Genomic DNA, 20,429 nt, shown 5'->3' with positions numbered 1-20,429 from the left:
CATGTCTTGTTTATATACCTTATTCTACATTCGTTATAAGAACATATTCATATATATAAGTAACCAGAAGGGTCTGTTTCTTCTCTAGAGATAAGTCCCATGGCCGTGGCGCCAAGAACTTGTGAGACACTGAGCGAGCATATCAATAGGGTTATGCTGGAGCTCAAACAGCTGTGCGCTCATCTGCCGTGAATTCGAGCAATTCGAAGGAGGGCACCGCCGTCTTATATTCACAAAAAAGAATTATATATAACGGTGTGTGACTTAAAAAAAAAAAAAAAAAAAAGAATCTCCTCGCGTAGCACATTAGCAACGAAAGTAAGACATGATACATTATTAATGATATATATATATATATTTATATATTTGTAATGTAGAGTTTACTCATCTTAGTGTTGGTTGGGTGAATATTTTCTTGTCAAAAGTTTACCCATTTTAGTATTTTACCGCTCAAGTCTTCATATACACACTACTTTAATAGTACAATTCGCTCAAATCGTCAAATTGACGCAATAAAACGGATTCACCCAACCCTTTTGTATTGATTTAGAGTTCGATTTATACTAATATGTATGTGTGTTACACAATCGACTACGTACTACGCATCATTTCACTATTGATATTTATATCATTACATATATAGATCACACATACAATCATGTTAAAATCACACATACGGTTATGTTAAAATCACACATACGCTTGAAGTTGATGTATATTATATATACGTCAAATCAATGTTTTAACTTTTTGGATTTGAATTCTATATTGTATATTTCAAAAATGGATTATCTATGTAGTATGTACGTATTTTATATTAACGGTGAATTATAAAATCATGGAATTGTGGTTTAATGCGATATATTTCCGTAGTTTTATTCATCGATCAAAACATTATTTGGTTCGTAATACGACGTATTATAGTTTAAATCATCCAATTAGAATTTTATACATCACAATCAAGTTTGAGAAAGATAGAAAAACATCAAAATCACGAGGAATTAGAGTGTTCTGCATGTGCAGATAGTGTCATATTCATCAATTAAGCACTTACTCCTAATTGATAAAGATAAAGATAAATGTTACCAAAAAAACCAAAATTAATAAAGAGAAAGCAGCGTTAATCAGAAAGAAGGTGACCTTTGTTCAAACTTTTACTCATTTTATCCATACATGTCGAAGAAGTCAAGCTTTCACCATTTTAGTATTTAAACCCATTAATTCTCCCTAAACAAGTTCTCTATAATAATCAAATATGATAGTTCAACCCATAGTTAGCTCTATTCATAATCTCTCGGTTAACCTACTCGATTCATGTTGGGTAGAAATCATTAGTAACATGACTTTCATTGTTTTGAAAAATACACACATGATGAGTTTTATATATGCTTTTGATTACATGTTGAGGTAAAAAGTGTAATTGTTTATCAATAGCATGATATATAAACAAGTAAAAATTAGTTTTCCTTGTGGATTTTCTTAATTTAATCATCAGTTAGGCTCTCATCACAAATATAAAGTTATGTTAATTAAGTCGGTGGACGACGTTGTTTAACATTTTACTCATTTTAATTACCCATGCAAGATGAAGAAACCAAGCTTTCATCCGCAGCTATATGATATAATAAAAAGATTATCCAACCAACAAAAAGATTCTCTTAAATTTCCTTTTAGTCAAAATAAAAATTAATCAAACACAATGAATTATATATCCCGATCGTTCTTATTTGCATACACATCGAGTCCTTGCCTATATATAGTGTCACCTTCTTCCTCATTACCTTCTTACCACTTATTTCCATCAATCTCTCTCTCACTCGTTCTCATTAACATTTATAATCTCTCACTTCATAGCAATTTTTTTATATATATAATCTCTCTTTCCCTCTCCAAAAATGAAGCTCTCTCTCCGTTTGGTCTCAGCTGTTCTCATCTCTTCCATGCTTCTCGTTGCCACTGCCACAGGTTCAATACTCATGCCATAATAATTTTTTTTTGGTTACATACTCATGCTATAATAGTTACTAAATTTTGATATAGACAATATACATATACTATACTTATATGTAATCATCTACATTTATACGAAATAACCATCAACAACCCATGCTTCCTCGTTGTTCCAATTATTTGCCTATAACTCTATAAGGAATGATTTATATAAGCTGTACTCGTTTTACGTTCTTTATATATAGCCATCTCTAGGTTTTATATGATGTTGGTTCTTTTGTATCATTAGAGTTTAAATTTTTGTGAATTGATTTAAAATTGCTTATTATGATATATAATATATATATATATATATACAATATATTATACATTCCGCCCTGTAATAAATACCGATTTCATTACTTTTTTGGAAGTATAATGATTAAAAAGTAATAGTGTGATTTTTAAATTCTGATCATTTATATAATCATGGAACAACAGTGGTTTGAAAGTATTTTGTCAATCACAAGTTTTGGTGGAACAACGATTTAGCTCTGTAGCAAGTCAGTCTGAGTTTTCTATCTGGATATATTAATTTATTCACCAATTAAATGCTCATAATTAAGTCATAACAAAGATAAAGTAAGGTTAATTAAGTCGGTGAACGAAAGTCAAACAATTTATGATATCATATGACTATTCTTGTATATACCAAAATATGACACATATACAACATCATATACTGTGATAAATAGTCTATCTAATTAAATAACCATACATGTTTTGTTATATACCTTATTCTACATTCGTTGTTAAGAACATATTCATATATATAAGTAACCGAATGGGTCTGTTTCATCTCCAGAGATAAGTCCCGAGGCCGTGGCGCCAAGAACTTGTGAGACACTGAGCGGACGTTACAAAGGGTTATGCTGGAGCTCAAACAGCTGTGCGCTCATCTGCCGTGAATTCGAGCAATTCGAAGGAGGGCACTGCCGTGGATTTATCCGTCAATGTTACTGCACCACAAAATGTTGTTGATGGGATCTTAATCATGATGATAATACTCTAAAAATATTCTATCTATTTCTATCTATTATAATTATGATATTATGTTTAATTTCTCGTGGATATATCCTGAAATGAAGACACATGTGTTGACTGTATTCTTTCTCTGCTATCTTCCTATTTAAAATAATTACTGGAATTTTAGTAAGAATTCAAGTCTTATGTATTCTTGGTTGAATGTCAAATTGTCCGTTGTGAGAGCGAAAAGAAAGTTTGGATTCTCCATCTTATATGCACAAAAAGGAATTATGTATGTGCGGTGTGTGACTAAAAAATAATCTCCTCGTGTAACACACTAGCAACCAAAGTAAAGACATAATAAATTATCAACTAATATATATATATATATATATATATATATTTGTAGTTTACCCATCTTAGTGTTGGTAGGGTGAATATTTTTTTGTCAAAAGTTTACCCATTTTAGTATTTACCGCTCTCGTCTTCATATACACACTACTCTAATAATACAATCGCTCAAACCGTCAATTAATTGACGCTATAAATGGGGTAAACCCAACCCAAATTAAGTTCTTTTGTATTGATTTAAAGTTCGATTTATGTTAATGTGTATGTATGTTATACAATCCACCACGTACTAAGGATCATTTCACTAATTGATATTTACATCATTACATATAACCTTACAGAGATCACACATACAATCATGTTAAAATCCCACATACGCTTGAAATTGATGTATATTATATATACGACAAATCAATTTTTTAACTTTTTGGATTTGAATTTTATATTGTATATTTCAAAAAAGGATTATCTATGCAGTATGTACGTATTTTATACTGATTAACGATTATTTATAAAAATCATGGAATTATGGTTTAAACGACGTATTTCAATAGTTTTATTTGGTTCATAATACGAGGTATTATAGATTTATAGTTTAATTCATCCATTATAACATTATACATCACAATCACATTTGAGAAAGAAAGAAAAACATCAAAATTACGGGGAATAGAAGTGTTCTGCATGTGCAGATAGTGTTATTCATCAATTAAGCACTTATAATTGATAAAGATAAAGATAGATGTTACAAAAAAAACCAAAATTAATAAAGAGAAAGCAGCATTAATCAGAAAGAAGGTGAACTTTGTTCATAATTTTACTCATTTTATCCATGCATGACAAAGAAGTCAAGCTTTCACCATTTTAGTATCCGAACCCATAATTCTTCTTAAACAAGCTCTCTATAATAATCAAATATGATAGTCCAATCCAACCCATAGTTACTCTATTCATCTTCTCTCGGTTAACCTACTCGATTCATGTTGGGTAGAAATTATTAATAACATGACTTACATTGTTTTGTATATAATCAATAGTTAATTTTTAAAAAATACACACATGATGAGTTTTATATATGCTTTTGATTACAAGTTGAGGTAAAAAGTGTAATTGTATATCAATAGCATGATATATAAACAAGTAAACATTAGTTTTCCTTGTGGATTTTCTTAATTTTACTCATCAGTTAGGCTCTCATCACAAATATAAGTTATGTTAATTAAGTCGGTGGACGACGTTGTTCAACATTTTACTCATTTTAATTACCCATGTAAGATGAAGAAACCAAGCTTTCATCCGCAGCTATATTATCCAACCAACAAAAAGATTCTCATAAATTTCCTTTTAGTCAAAATAAATATTAATCAAACATAATGAATTCTATATATCCCGATCGTTCTTATTTTATAGAGATATGGAAATATGCTTTTACGATAACTACAATATTCTATGTAATCTTTTCTAGATACGCTTTCTAAGTTAACTTACTTGTATAAATACCTTGCTATGTACATCAATAATACACACACATTCACATTCATTACATGGTATCAGAGCTTTAAACGATCTCTCACCTAATTCTTCTCAATTTCTTCTCTAGTTCTCTGTTCTTCTTCTACCTCGTTCGTACATCATGGCGGACGAAACCTCGGAGTCTACTATCCCTTCTACTACCACGGTGGCCACATCTACCACCGATTCTCCCTACACACTACATCCCTCTGACAACCCTGGTGCTCTAATTACACCTGTGCTTCTCCGAGGTGATAACTACTCTGAATGGGCTACAGAGCTTTGGAATTCTCTCCAAGCCAAACAGAAGATTGGCTTCCTAGATGGTTCTATCGAAAAACCAGTCTCCAACCCTGATCTCGCTCGGTGGATTGCTACCAACTCCATGATAGTTGGGTGGATCCGCACAGCTATTGATCCTACCGTTCGGTCTACTGTCTCTCATGTCTCCGATGCATCAAAACTTTGGGAATCTCTCAAAAGTCGTTTCTCGACGAACAACGGAGTTCGCAAACATATGCTCGAAGATGAGATTACTAATTTCAAACAGAACGGACAATCCGTTCAGGATTACTACGGTCGTCTCTCCAAGCTTTGGGACGAACTACAGACTTTCAAGTCCCCTGTTTCGTGTACCTGCGCTGCTTCCGCTGCTCTCGACAAAGAACGTGACGATGCCAAAGTCCACAAGTTCTTGTTCGGTTTAGATGAAGCTCGTTTTACTACTATTCGCTCCCAAATCATCGATGAAGATCCTCTACCGGACCTCAACAGTGTCTATTCGCGTGTTATTCGTGCTGAACAACATCTCAACAAAACCCGGTCCTCGGAAATTCGCCAAGATGCTGTAGGTTTTTCAGTCCAAACTGCAACTCCTTCTTCTTCGATGCCTCTTACTGCGGCTGCGGTTGCGTCTCGTAGTCGGGATCCTAATCGCTTCTGCACTCACTGCAAGCGTAAAGGTCACGAAGCGTCCGAGTGTTTCTTACTTCATGGCTATCCGGAGTGGTTTATTGAACAACAACAACAGCGCTCCACCTCTTCTCCGAGTTCTCGCAGTCGTGGTGGTCGCTTCTCTGGCTCCGGCGGTCGCGGTCGTGGTCGTGCGAATGCATCTTCTGCCACCGTCAACACGCGTAGCCTACTGCTTCTTCTGATCAAATTGCTGCTTTGATTACTTTGCTTCAGAATCAGCAATCTAACCTCTCTACCGATCGCTTGTCTGGTAAGACAAACATTACTGATGTTATTATTGACACAGGCGCCTCTCATCACATGACAGGCGACTTGTCCCTCCTACGTGACCCTATTGACATTACTCCATTTGCAGTCACTTTCCCGGATGGATCTGCATCTCGTGCCACAAAAATTGGCACTTTGCCTTTGAGCAAAGATTACTTTCTTCTCAATGTGCTTTATGTTCCCAATTTCGATTGCACTCTGATCTCGGTTTCGAAGTTGCTTAAGCAAACCGGATGTATTGCGATCTTTACTGATACCTTGTGTGTTTTGCAGGACCGTTTTACGAGAACCCTGATTGGAGCAGGTGAGGAGCGAGAGGGGGTTTACTACTTCAAGGGTGTGATTGTTGCGAAAGCTAATCGGACCGGCAAGGAACAGATTTCCCCTACTGTCTTATGGCATCGACGACTCGGGCATCCTTCTTACAAAGCATTGTCTTCTTTACCAGTTTTTGATTCATTACGAGTTGATTTTGGACACATGCATCCCTGTGACATTTGTTTTCGTGCTAAACAAACACGAGAAGTTTTTCATGATAGTTTTAATAAAGCTTTGGAACCTTTTGCTTTGATTCATTGCGATGTTTGGGGTCCTTACCGAACTCCTTCCTCTTGTGGTGCTGCTTATTTTCTAACCGTCGTTGATGACTACTCCAGGGCCGTTTGGGTATACCTTATGCTCGAAAAATCAGAAGTTCGCAAACTCATACAGAATTTTTGTGCGATGAGTGAGAAACAATTTGGGAAATCTGTCAAAACTGTTCGCTCTGACAATGGCACTGAATTCATAGCTCTCTCCTCATTTTTCCGCAAGCATGGCATTGAACATCAGACATCCTGCGTCGACACGCCTCAACAAAATGGCCGTGTCGAACGCAAACATCGTCATCTCCTTAACATTGCTCGTGCACTCTTGTTTCAAGCCAAACTTCCGGTTACGTTTTGGGGAGAAAGCATTCTTACTGCAGCTCACCTCATCAATCGTACGCCTACTTTGGTACTTCAAGGCCGAACTCCCTACGAGTTGCTCTACGGCCGTCCTCCTGCTTATGATCTGTTACGCAGTTTCGGATCTCTCTGCTATGCTCATCGGCGGGCACGTGACAAAGACAAATTTGGAGATCGTAGTCGCAGATGCATCTTTGTGGGTTATCCTTATGGCAAGAAGGCTTGGAACCTGTATGATCTTGACCGGAATGAGTTCTTTTCTAGTCGCGATGTCATTTTCTTCGAGGATCAGTTTCCAGGCGTTTCAAACGATGACTACGTTACTCCTCCTGTTTTTCACCCTGATATTGCTATTGATGAGTGGCTTCTTCCGCTTGCGCCTTCATCTCCTACTCCGCCTATATCAGACCCTGTCACTACAACCGCCTCGATAACAGATTTGTCTGCAGCTCCTCTGCCTTTACCAGAGCACTCTGTTCCGGGTTCGGCGTCTCCTCGAGCTTTGCCTGAGTCTCCTTCTCGGCAAGCTTCTTTTCCACCGGAATCTTTGCCTGTAGAGCAGGATGCTCCTTCTCCAGGTCTTCCAGAGCTGCTTGGTCGTGGTCTTCGCCAACGACAACCGTCAGTTCTTCTTAAGAACTTCGTCGTCAATACTACACATTTCTCTACTCCCCCCTCTCTTGCTTCCTCAACTCCTGATCTTGGTCTCTCTACTTCGGTCTCAGGTAACACACTGTATCCCATCACCAACTATGTTTCTCAGGTGACTTTTTCTTCTTGTCATCAGGCTTTTTTGGCAGCTCTGACCGCATCCTCTGAGCCTACGTCTTACAAAGAGGCCGTGCTCTATGATGTTTGGAACGATTCCATGAAGGACGAATACTCTGCACTTGAGTTAAATCGGACATGGGATATTACGACTCTTCCACCTGGCAAGAAAGCTATTGGGAGCAAATGGGTATATAAGATCAAGTATCATTCCAATGGCAAGATTGCTCGTTACAAATCGCGCTTGGTGGCTCTTGGTAACCGTCAACGTGAGGGGCTTGACTACACTGATACGTTCGCGCCTGTCGCTAAGCCTACTACTGTTCGAATTTTACTGGATATTGCTGCTGCTAAACGTTGGGAGGTCCATCAGATGGACGTTCACAACGTGTTTCTACATGGTGACTTACATGAGGAGGTTTACATGAAATTACCTCCTGGTTTTGAGGGGTCTGATCCGACTAAAGTTTGTCGTCTTCGTAAATCTATTTACGGTCTTAAACAGGCCCCTCGTTGCTGGTTTGCCAAGCTTCGCACTGCTCTGAAGTCTTATGGTTTTACTCAATCTAAGGCTGACTACTCTCATTTTTCGTTCATACGCGACAAGATTAGTCTCCATATCCTCATCTATGTGGACGACTTTATTGTTGCTGGGAATGACCTATCTACTATTCAGCGTTTCAAGAACTACCTCCACAAATGCTTTCATATGAAAGATCTGGGCAAACTCAAGTATTTCCTCGGCATCGAAGTTGCTCGCAATTCTGAAGGGATCTTCATATCGCAACGTAAGTATGCTCTTGATATCATCACTGAAGCTGGTTTATTGGGATGCAAGCCGCCGACAACTCCTATTGAGCTTAACCACAATCTTGCTCGTGCTACTGGATCTCCTCTTGCGGACCCTGCTCCCTATCGTCGTTTGGTTGGTCGCCTTATTTACTTAACCTTTACAAGGCCGGAACTATGCTATGCTGTTCACATTTTATCTCAGTTCATGCAAACACCTCTTCAAGAGCATTGGAATGCTGCACTTCGCACTGTTCGATATCTTAAAGGCTCTCCGGGTTCTGGTGTCTTGCTTCGTGCAGAGTCTACTCTTCGTGTTACGGCCTACTGCGATTCCGACTATGGGACATGTCCTTTGACGCGTCGATCTCTAAGTGCTTATGTTGTTCTTCTTGGCTCCTCTCCAATCTCTTGGAAGACAAAGAAGCAAGATACGGTGTCCATGTCCTCTTCTGAAGCAGAATATCAATCGATGTCTTATGCTTTGCGTGAACTCAAATGGATCAAACAGCTCCTTCTCGCTTTTGGGATTCCTCATGATGAGCCTATGCAGTTGTTTTGTGATGCTCAGTCCGCCATTCACATTGCTGCAAATCCTGTTTTTCACGAACGTACCAAACATATTGAATCGGATTGTCATGCCGTACGTGATGCCGTACGTGATGCCGTTGAAGATAAGCTGATCACTACCGAGCATATTTCTACTAAAGAGCAACCTGCGGACATCCTTACTAAAGCTCTTCCTGCACCTACATTTGCGTACTTACTGTCCAAGTTGGGGATTCAAGATCTTTCACCGCCAACTTGAGGGAGGGTATAGAGATATGGAAATATGCCTTTACGATAACTACAATATATTCTATGTAATCTTCTCTAGATACGCTTTCTAGGTTAACCTACTTGTATAAATACCTTGCTATGTACATCAATAATACACACATTCACATTCATTACATATTTACATACACATCGAGCCCTTGCCTATATATAGTGTCACCTTCTTCCTCATTACCTTCGTACCACTTATTTCCATCAATCTCTCTCTCACTTTCAATCTTTAACATTTATAATCTCTCACTTCATAGCAATTTTTTTATATATAATCTCTCTTTCTCTCTCCAAAAATGAAGCTCTCTCTCCGTTTGGTCTCAGCCGTTCTCATCTCTTCCATGCTTTCTCGTGGCCACTGCCACAGGTTCAATTCTCGTGCCATAATAGTTACTAAATTTTGATATAGGCGGATAGACCATATAACATATACTATAGTTATATGTAATCACCTACATTTATACGAAATAACCATCAACAACCCATGCCTCCTCGTTGTTCCAATTATTTGCCTATAAGGAATGATTTCTAATCTATATTATTCTTGTAAATGCATTATTTGCTTTATTCCTCTCTTATTTGTTGTTCTCATTCCTCGTTTTCGCTATAACAAAATATACGATACGAGTTTTCTATGATTATTCTTGCAAATTAAATGCAAAATCTAAAACAATCTACATACTGTGAATATATCTTTTTTTTAGTCTGTATATGTAATTAAATATGTTTTCTTTTTTTTTTTCATCTCTAGAGATAAGTCCCGTAGCCGAGGAGCCACGAATTTGTGAAACACGCGAGCAAATGTTTCCCAGAGATTTGCTTGAATTCAAACAACTGCGCAATCATCTGCCGTCACTTTGAGGGTTTTGAAGGCGGTTACTGCAGTGTGACAATCCCTCCTCGTTGTTACTGCACCAAACACTGTCATTGATGCATGGGATCTTCATCATCGAAGATACCATATTCTCAAAAACCAAATATTTTCTATCTATCTCTACTATCATTCTGATGTTATTGTTCAAGAATATATCTTGTGTTAGGGACACGCTATGTTGATCCTTGTTACTCTCTCTAGCTGGTATTTTCCAGATTTATAATACATAATGGATTTCTAGTAAGAATTCAAGTCTATTGCTTTTTTTTTTTGGTTTTATATTAGTTATGAATAACTAACTGAAAATACAAAAAAATCAAATTCATGAGTTCATACAAATTCATAGATGATTTGAGTTTCTTTCCAGTCCATAGTCTCAATCGTTTGTACATTATATGAGCAAAATTATCCACCTTAAAAAATCTACAATTTTTTAAAAAAAAAAAACAAAATTGAATATCAAAATTGTATTCAAACAGTTTTTACAACTAGAGAGTGCGACTTTGGTATGAAGATTAAAATAAATTAATATTGGAATGAAATGTGATAATAAATTTCACATATAGAGTCACAAATGTCTTCTAATTAACGAAACTTAACTAAAAAGAGATATCATAGAAAACAAAAGTATAAAAAACGAATGATGTTTTAAATATGTTGAATTGGATTGATGTCTAACAGCTTAGAATATGTTTATCACTATATAACTAAATTTCGATATCAAAATATATCCCCCAAACAAATAAACATATGTATACAAAAGCCCTTAGGCGAGTGATTCCATATGGGCACAGCCCTGTATTCACTAAATCCCAAATCTCTTGCAACCACACTCTGAGCAAAATTTGGATGTATCTCTCAAGTACTGTGCTCCACATTGGTCACAGAATTTCGCCGGACTGGTTGGCTATGGAAAGACACAAAGATAAACATATGAGGACTTTAATGGAGATCGAAATGATCCATATGGAATAGAGATTTCGAAGATTTTGTACCATGACATGGCCTCCAGTGAGGGGTTGCAAGCAAGCCATGTGCTGCGAAATAGATGGTGACTGGTGGGTGTGAGATAGTTCAGGGTCACATTGATGGTTCTGACCAGGAAAATGTGCGGCAGCGTGTTGACTTTGGTAGATAGGTTGATGATGGTGGTGGCTCTGATGAATAGGTTGGTGAAACTGATGAGGATGATGAGACAGAGATGACATGTGATGTTTGGAAGGAGAAGGAGTGTGTTGTTGTTGTTGTTGTTGACTTTGATCCTGCAATTATCATAAGATAGTTGATCAGCTCAATGAGCTCAAGATCATAATGAGATTTGGTGTATAGATCTGAAAGGAGTATGCACTTACTTCACTAACAGAGCGAAATCCTTGTGTATTAGCTAAAGTAGATGAATCCATACCTGGAAATGTCTGCAGAACAAAGAAAAACAAACGAGTACAATGTCACTTTGTTCTTTCAACTCAGAAAGAAAGGAGTGTTAATCGATCTTACAGGTAAGCCATGGATGCTGGAGACAGAATTCTGAACACGCCTATGCTTGTGTCTAGGGCAATAGAATTTATAATCTCTTGCAGAGACAGCTACTTCATTGCGGCCTGTTAATCGCTTAAACCTGTAGTGACAATAATCCAATTATATACTGGTGTAGATAATTCACACACAAATTGAAAATAGTATAAACTAACCATTCAGCATCTTCAATCGGTAAATTATCCGGCTTTTCAACAATATCCAAACCGTTAACCACCACAAACCGAACTCGTTTCTCTTCATGTATTACCAATTCTGGAAACCTTGTCCTTGTCTCTACTGAAGTTGCCAGTTCTCTTCTCCTGTACATGCAAGCACCTGTGATTGACAAAACAGGACAATCACAAGTAATCAACATTTATCACTTTTTGCAAAACATCAGCAGATACGATTATACCTTTCTTAGGAAACTTCTTTGTTAATTTTCTATACAAGCCACCTGCTGCTTCAAGAGCTACACCAATAGTCTTTTCCCTTATTCCAGTCAATGAAGCAAGCCTCACATTTGCTTCACCGACCAAAGTCTCGTATAGATTCGCAATATACATAAGCGGCAACGCAAAACTCGGGTCACCTTCATACTTTGTATCATCCGACTTCCTCTTGACTTTAGTATTATTATTATCCTGTCCTCCTCCTGAACCCGTTTCATGATCACGCTTGTTCTCGCAGACTTCAATCACATGTTGACTTATAAAGTAATCCAATATGATTTGCAGAAATCTCCCTCGTGCTGATTCAATCGGTGAAACATCTAAAACAAAATAAACAATAGCAAAATGATAGTTAGTATATTCAAGAAAAGTCTGCACAGAGAAGAAGGTTACGATTTATGTTATTACCTTCAACGTTTAACATAGTGTAAGCTGATCCCTTGTTCTCCATGTTAGATCCACCTTCTTCAACTACGTCATTGTGGATTTGCATCGAGTTTCTGTATGATTCGTGCATACAGTCCTGAAACAAAACAAACCCGAATCATATTAGCCTAAAAATGTGAAACACACAACTTCAATTCAATTTCTCATACACAATTTTGAGCTAAGTTAGACATAAACCCTAAAAAAGGAGACATTTTTAACACACCGCGGAGGAGGAACCGCCGTCGTTGTCCAAGCTATCTCCGTCACGACCAACGGCGGCTCCGATGCCGTCGATATCTCTCGGTGGACCATCAACGGAGTTGAGATCGTTGAGAGAACTACTGATATAGGAATCAGCCGATCCCAAATTGTAATGCTGCACTCCAACCCTAGCTCCCATTCTCAAACTGGCCAAAAATACACACACAAATCCCAGAATCAGGATCGATTTTCGTATCAATCAACCATTTTCGATCAAAGATTCATCTCTGGAAGTTGCAGAATCATCTAGAAATCGCATCGTCAGAGATTTACTAAGACCGATCTCGTTGCTCCTCTACTGGTGATTAACGGCTATACAAACCGTGAACAACGAGAGAGAGGTGGAGAATCCGAACCTGAATCCGTACCTGAGCTTTATCGTATTCTGACAGAGATCTCCGAACCTGGCTCCGGACTCCACACCTGTTGCCGAGCCAGTCAGTGTCGGAAATTCTTACAAGTCATTTTCCCCGAAAGTAAAGAGTTTTATATTATATATAAAGTATTGTTTAATCCGCAAATAAACTAGTCCAAAAGCTTACAACTTTTTTGTTTGGGAACACATTCATAATTTTCGAAACTTATGAACTTCAAACTGTAACCTTCTTCTCTGAGACTATTTTTGTATTTTGAGTTTACATACATGAATATATAGTTTGAAACTACTCTGCATAAGGAAAATTATAGTTGTTCAAAACTAAGTATTCCAATCGTCAATAAGAGAAATACATTTTTGGGAAAAAAAAACAAAAAATATGTACACATCAAAAATTGGGAATTGATTTGGTTCCTCGATGCAACAACAATACAATATAAACAATGAAGAACCCTCCAAGTCGTCTTAACCCATCTGTAAGCAAATTACTTCATAATCTTCACCCCTTTCTCATCTTTTCCACAGCTTCAGAGCTCAGAATCTGTAACAAAAGGCTTAACCTTTTATTGTTTAATAACAGACCCAACTCAGATTTTGATATCAAAGCACTCAACATCGGATTTGTTTTCAAACCTCAGCTTAACAATATATATCCATTCGATAAGCTTCTCCTCGGATGACTAGCTGATATATTCACAGGGGAGGCTCAGGCTGAAGAGTCCAGAGTCCAGACTCTGGTTCTTGTTTCTTCATTTTCTCCAGAAGAAACAAGGTTTGGATCCGAATACCTGATTCGGTCTTGCAAGAGCAAATAAATTGCATCTTTCGAGTTTCAAATGTTTGGAACTGCATTATTGTTGTCACTGGTCAAAACCTGATGCTTCATCAAATAACTCTGCAACTCTACAGCTTCGTCAACACATCCAAGCTCATAGTGTTTCTTCAAGACACTAATACACAAAACCTCGTCAGGGAGAATTCCTTCCCCAATCATTTCCTCGAGGAAGGATCTTGCTTTCTGCAACTGATTGCATTGTGATAATCCCCAGACTAATGAAGTGTACGCAAGCAAATCAAGCTTCATACCAATCTCAGCCATTTTGTCGCGTAAAGCCAAAGCCTGTACCACATTCCCTTGCTTCAATTTCCCATCTATTAACGATGTGTATGCGGTTCTGTCTGGGACTAGACCTTTTTGAGCCATTTGTTCAAAAAGGGTTGTTGCGGCCTCAACTTGATCTTCTTTACAGAGACCATCTATCATGGCTGTATATATCGCTGCGTTTGCTTGTAGACCAAAATCGTTACTTATCCTCCCGAAATAATCAATAGCCTTAGAAACTAACTTGTTTTTGCACAATCCATCAATCAAAACACAAAAGGTAACAGCTGTGACCTCGATATCAAGTTCTAGCATCTCTTCTAGCAGATGCAATCCCTCAGAGGGGTTTTCCGACTTAAAATAAGCATCCATTAACGTTGTATAGATAAACGTATTTGCTTTAATTCCTTTTTCCTGCATTTCATTCATCACTACCTTAGCGGCCTCGATCTTCTCTAGACCGCACAAACTCCAAATAAAAGTTCCATAGAGCAGTAAATCTGGTTTAATACCTCTCCCCTTCATTTCGTCTAGAAGCTCTAACGCTCTGTCCATGTTTTTCGCCTTTACAAATCCATGAATCAGAGCAGTGTAACTTGCAAGATTTGGAATCACACCGGCTGTAACCATTTTGCCAAAAAGTTCTTCAGCTTCTTTTATCCTCTCCACATCACAAAGACCATCGATCAGTGCAGTGTAAGTGACCACATTCCATTCCACACCCACCTGCGACATCTCATCAGCCAGCCTAAAAGCATCTGAGAGATTACCGATTTTACAATAGGCATCAACGAGGGAAGTGTAGGTATGCTCATTAGGCACAAGACCAAGTCTTCTCATGTCAACATAAAATTTCAGGGCTTGTTGCATCATATCCTCTTTGCAAAAAGCATCAACCAAAGTGCTGTAACTCACAACATTCGGTTTCAACCCACTTTGCTTCATCTCCCTGAAAAACTCCAGACCCTTAGGCAATTTCCCAAACTTACAGAAACAATTGATCAGCGTGTTGTATGTTATAACATCAGGCTCACAGCTCATACTCTTCATTTCCTCGAAAAAGTAAACCGTATCATCTAATCGACCAACCTTCCCATAACCATCAATCATAGAATTATATGTAACAGTGTCTGGAATCAAACCTCTAAACTTCATTTCTTCAAACAAGCCACTGGCAGCTTCTATATCTCCTTCTTTACACATACAATCTATCATTATGTTGTAAGTAAACACAGTGGGTTTCGAACCAGCGCCAATCATATCCTTGAAAAACCTCTTCATCCCATCCGTCTTCCCTAATCTCGCAAACTTATGCAATAAACCGTTGCAAGACCGGGTTTTTGGGAAAACCCTACATCTCTTCATCTTAGAGAAACACTGGAGAGCTTCCTCAAACATATCTTCCTCAATCAAAACACTAAACAAAGCATCAAACACTCCAAAACCAGGAACACACACATTCCTTGTAGACCATAGAACATCAAAAACATCGCAGTCCTTTAATTCAGCCTTGGACAAAACCATCTCTCTAAGGATACGATTAGCATCATAATACATTCTAGCACAAAACAGAATGTGAGCTACTATACAGTATGATTCAATGGTGTGCTTAAACCCATTACGGTTCATAGACCATTTGAAGAATTTGAAAGCTAGTTTCGGGTCTTCTTTCAATTCAACGAGAATCCTTGGAACCCAAATCGGAGCCAGTGTCGAATCAAACAGCTTCTCAATTTGGGGATCATCCCATAGATCATTCTGAACAACGTTGCGGATCCAATTTATTTCGAAATCTTCGGAATAGCTAGAAGGACCGCTTTTGCTAACGAAAGGGTATCGAATGATGCAGAGAAAGCTAGTGAACCAAACGAAAGGACACGAGATAAAGGAAGCTTGAGAGGGAGAAGACAGAGGAAAACAGAGAGGTCCTCGAATTTGAGAGAGAGAAGAGGAACAAGGGCTTACGTGGCGAGGGAATCTGCGATTAACGTGAATAAAGTTGCGAAGAGAACAGAACATTTTCAGGAAAAACTTCAAAGCGAATAGAATGAGCCTCATTGTTTAGCTCAGAGACATTGTATTCTACTATTCCTCAGCTATTCTAGTGAGTGAAGATGAAGAGGAGGAAGAAGAAGAAAGTAGGGTTTATGAGCTCTGGGTTTTGTTGGCTCTTTTCCCTTGAAGACTAGTATTTTTTCTTTCAAGTTATTTTGTTTAGTTTGTAAAATATGGATTCTTCATGGGCCTTTAGCTAAATTCTACATATAGGCCCAACAAAAGGTTAATCTGTATTTTCTTCTTACTTTTTCAACATATGATTTTCTAATTTTGTGTCAAATTAGATAGAGATAACCAAATTGTGGCACCAGATAATTCGCTTGAATGTATGGCGTGCTGTTTTCTCTCAAAAAATTATAGTATACATATTAAATACATAATTGTATGTGAATGAATCATGTTATTTCTTTGACAAAAAAAAAAGAAACATGTTATTTCATCTTATAAAAAGCTATTTAATGAAAGGTATACAGATTTACTTTTATCATTTCGTTAAATCATCAAATACTGAAAAATAAACAAGTTGGTTGCTATGAAGACCTCATTTTATGACGTACTACGGATACCTTTTAATTTAAGGAATAATATAAGGAAGAGCCCATATATCGAAACAAACTAAGAAAAAAAGAAAACAAAAAATCAGAAATTTGAGGTAGGTTATACTTGTACCATTGTATCTTTTCTTTCTTCTACTGTTACAATTTAAGAAATCATAATAGAAAAAAAAAATGGCGAATTAAAACTCAGTGACAAGCCAAAGAAGATAAAGCGACTTGCATTATTTGCTCTCCATTCGCATTTAGCAAAGAAAAGGAGCAAAAAGGCATTATGTGTCACACACCTTATATCATCATTCTCTTTCTTCGAAAGGTTGAAGCTGCTTCTTTTTATGACAACATCTCAACAGTCTCCTTCTCAATGTCATCTTCACCTTCTGCTGCACCTCCTTCTGTTGCTTCTTCTCCTTCCTCAGCCGCGTAAACAACTCCTTCGCCTTCTGCGCCTTCTTCGTATGCGTATTCTCCATCTTCTTCATATCCTTCTTCGTAATAGTACTCTCCGTTTAGCTCATCGCCTTCATAAGCTTGCTCCTCTTCATTTCCTTCATACACTTGCTCCTCTTCTTCCCCAATCACTTCTTCTCCTTCCTCCATAATCGTTCCTTCTTCTACTTCAGCTTTGTGGATTGGTATGGGTTCAGAGACAACCTCGGCTTTCTCTTCTGTTCTGAGTTTGGTCTCATCTCCAGCTCCCTCCTTCGATATCGTCTCGTCCTTGTTGTCGCTGCTACCACCAGATGCAGCCGCTCTTTTTCTCTTGAGAATCTCACTGAAAGGCAATGGAGCTGCAAATGAATCTCCTGATCGCTTATGAGGCTGATGATCCTCCTCCAAGCCTTTCCTCTTCCCAAGAGATGTCTCCGTCTTACTTTCCTCTTTTTTGCTGCTTCTAGTTTCTGCAATGCCTCTAGGAGCTGAAAAGCCGGGTTTTCTTTCGTCTTCCATTTCTCTTCTTCTCGTCCATGGAGCTCGGGGACCTCTTTCCTGGCTACCACTATGGTTTTCCTCTAACCTACCCTTAATCCTATCCCGGAGTCTACCTTGAGATAACTCGCTTCTGTCCCTTCCTCTCTCGGTTCTCCTATCAAAGTGAGCGTCGTCGCCATTGCTTCTCTCACGAAGCTTAATTCTACCCTGAAGACGACTGCTGCTAATGGAGCTTTCCCTCGGTGTATTCCTACGAGAGTCTCTATATCCTCTTTCCATTGAAGAATCGGGAGCAGCATAGTCATGGCTTCCTACTGATCCCATACCATTAACTTTCCTCTGCTTAGCCAAGCGATATCTCAAATCTGATGGCGGTATGTTCTCTGATCTATCATCTTCCGCATAAACCCTTCTTTCCGAACGATCTCCTCTCTCAGAAGAAGCTCGACGGTGGCCCCATGCGTACCTGTCTTCCCTCTGGTCATATGAATCAAAACGTTGATCACGGAATGCTTCTCCATCACCATCAGCCATTGCACTGAAATCAGGGTCATACTCATTCACAGAGTTCCCACCCTCCTGACTTCGGCGTCCATATCGATCTTCAACATGATAATACTCAGAATCTCTAGCCTCGTTGTCCACAAGAACATCAAACCCAGGAGACGACTCTCTTAAGACGTCATCTGCGTCCTTACCATTGTGGAAATTGCTAATATCATCAGATCCATATTTCTGAGGCAACTGAGTCAAATGGTCTCTTTCAGTAAAAGAAGGAACACACACAGCCTTTTTCTGCACAACAGGCTCATATCCCACATGTTTTGGAGTATATCCCTCTACACCTCTAGTATCCCTTAGACCAGCAGATGTGACTCTTGGTGCAGCAGATATGTCAACATGGGCTTTAACTGCATTTTGAAGATTAGCATCAGGCAATTTCTTCACCCCGGCGTAATTTTCAACTGGTTTTTTGGAAAGCTGAGGATCAGCAGCAGGCTTAGCTTCTACCGGCTGCTGCTTCTTATAACCAGGATTCGACGTGTGCATAAATGAACACATATCTCCTTTCACACACATACCCTTTTGAAAGAAAACACATGGAACCGGCTGTTTTGCAACACCAGGATGAGCAACTGCGTGTGATGGCTGTAAAGAACCAGAAGGAGCACCTCCTTTATTTTCCAACAATCCCTCCAAAGGCTGTAAGAAAATAAACAAAAAGCCTCAACATAAGCACTTGATCAAACATGTTCAAGCTCTCAATTAAAATTATTGTAGTGAGGAAGAAAGTAAACTCACAGGATGCCGAAAACCACATTTGGGATTCATGCAATTTCCACTCAGCCAATAATAGCAATCCCTTGGGTTGACACGCGCATACTCACTGTGGCGATACTCACACTCGGCTCCCTGCAATGAAAAAGAAGAGACCATAAGAATCCCTATAGCTGATCATACTAGTTGCAGCAAGTATAAGTATAAGCCTGAGGAAGTTTAGAACAAGAACTATGGGGAAGATCAGATTGTACACATTGAGCAAAAATCTTTTTCACAGAAAGACCTTCCTAATAAAGCGTTACTTGTATCAGGAAGAAACAAGCCCACTTTGAATCAGGAAGCTCGAAATCGCCCAGATCTAAATTTTGCAACCAATCACGCAGATGGAAAACCAAAGTGTGTATTACATAACTTCGAGCGAAACCAAAAACACGAAATCGAGTGTAAGAGAAACTTGAGATCTCGAATCCAAAACCCTAATTGAAGCAGAGACTGGATAAGATCTAGAAGAAACATAATCAAAATCAATACCTTCTTGCAGGTTAAAGGAGACGCAAGAAAGTAAACGCAATCGGTGTTCCACTTCAAGGCTTCTTCCTCAGCAGATGAAGCAGGCTCCGATTGCTTCTTCTGCTGCTGCTGCTGCTGTTGCTGTTGGGTCGCAGGCGCAAACATTATTCTAAATTTCTAATTCTCTTTCTCGTAGATCGCAAGGTTTCAGATCGAAACCCTAGAAAGATCGAAGCCTAAACGTGATAAAGAAACCCGATCAGTGAGTCCCGTGGAAGAAGAAACGGAGCCGCCACAGAGTGCGAATCAGAGAGAAACTACGACTGTGTTTGTGCCCTTTAAAAGCTAAGCCTAAAAGTTTTTTTCTTTTTTCTCTCTTTTTTCTTTTGCGATGGGATATTAATAGATGAAGTTCGGTTCGTATACTTTTATCAATCAAATTTAGACACGTGGTAGTGTTTTATTGGTAGATACGTTACCCAAATTATGTTTCCTTTTGTTGTGAAGACAGACGGTGATAAGACATTTAAACCGACCTAAAGAGAACCGAGTCTGGACCAAAATAATTATAAATCTACTGATCTTAAACCGAGTCTGAACCAGAAAAGTTCTGAACTGATTAGTGTTTCCTCAACCAAACAGAAGTCGTATACAGTATAAACGAATCGAACTTAATAAACGAATTTTTA

At 38.4% G+C, this 20,429-nt stretch overlaps 3 protein-coding genes and 1 pseudogene across 5 annotated transcripts; 2 read left to right on the top strand and 2 right to left on the bottom strand.

The window, feature by feature from the left end:
* Positions 1–1,795: 1,795 nt before the first annotated feature.
* Positions 1,796–3,119, top strand: LOC112083399 (defensin-like protein 1). The gene is made up of 2 exons (XM_024151125.1): positions 1,796–1,965; positions 2,795–3,119. The coding sequence occupies exons 1-2, from the start codon at positions 1,896–1,898 to the stop codon at positions 2,968–2,970; spliced, it is 246 nt and encodes an 81-aa protein (XP_024006893.1). The 5' UTR covers positions 1,796–1,895; the 3' UTR covers positions 2,971–3,119.
* A 6,569-nt stretch (positions 3,120–9,688) lies between these two features.
* Positions 9,689–10,323, top strand: LOC112083398 (annotated as a pseudogene).
* A 613-nt stretch (positions 10,324–10,936) lies between these two features.
* On the bottom strand, positions 10,937–16,500 carry LOC18013446 (uncharacterized protein At2g02148). Of its 3 annotated transcripts, XM_024151772.1 has the most exons (10): positions 14,389–16,500; positions 13,295–13,349; positions 12,889–13,072; positions 12,645–12,759; positions 12,200–12,556; positions 11,958–12,120; positions 11,764–11,884; positions 11,619–11,681; positions 11,262–11,528; positions 10,937–11,173 (listed from the first exon to the last, which is right to left on the bottom strand). In XM_024151772.1, the coding sequence occupies exons 1-10, from the start codon at positions 16,460–16,462 to the stop codon at positions 11,072–11,074; spliced, it is 3,501 nt and encodes a 1,166-aa protein (XP_024007540.1). In that variant the 5' UTR covers positions 16,463–16,500; the 3' UTR covers positions 10,937–11,071. The 3 variants fall into 3 exon arrangements, 2 of the variants coding, with proteins under 2 accessions (XP_024007540.1, XP_006395806.1); XM_006395744.2 differs by lacking the exon at positions 14,389–16,500 and having other exon boundaries at positions 13,283–13,380; XR_002897687.1 differs by lacking the exons at positions 10,937–11,173; positions 11,262–11,528; positions 11,619–11,681; ... (4 more) ...; positions 12,889–13,072; positions 13,295–13,349 and adding an exon at positions 13,637–13,843 and having other exon boundaries at positions 13,936–16,500.
* Positions 16,501–17,029: 529 nt separating this feature from the next.
* On the bottom strand, positions 17,030–20,122 carry LOC18013347 (zinc finger CCCH domain-containing protein 17). Its single transcript, XM_006395742.2, has 3 exons — positions 19,762–20,122; positions 19,252–19,362; positions 17,030–19,152 (listed from the first exon to the last, which is right to left on the bottom strand). The coding sequence occupies exons 1-3, from the start codon at positions 19,903–19,905 to the stop codon at positions 17,350–17,352; spliced, it is 2,058 nt and encodes a 685-aa protein (XP_006395804.1). The 5' UTR covers positions 19,906–20,122; the 3' UTR covers positions 17,030–17,349.
* Between the last annotated feature and the right edge of the window lie 307 nt (positions 20,123–20,429).

Source organism: Eutrema salsugineum, unplaced genomic scaffold, assembly GCF_000478725.1.
Source record: "Eutrema salsugineum unplaced genomic scaffold, Eutsalg1_0 scaffold_6, whole genome shotgun sequence".
Classification (NCBI taxonomy): Eukaryota; Viridiplantae; Streptophyta; class Magnoliopsida; order Brassicales; family Brassicaceae; genus Eutrema; species Eutrema salsugineum.
The sequence above is the reverse complement of the archived record's forward strand: the minus strand, read 5'-3'. Positions and strand labels throughout refer to the sequence as shown.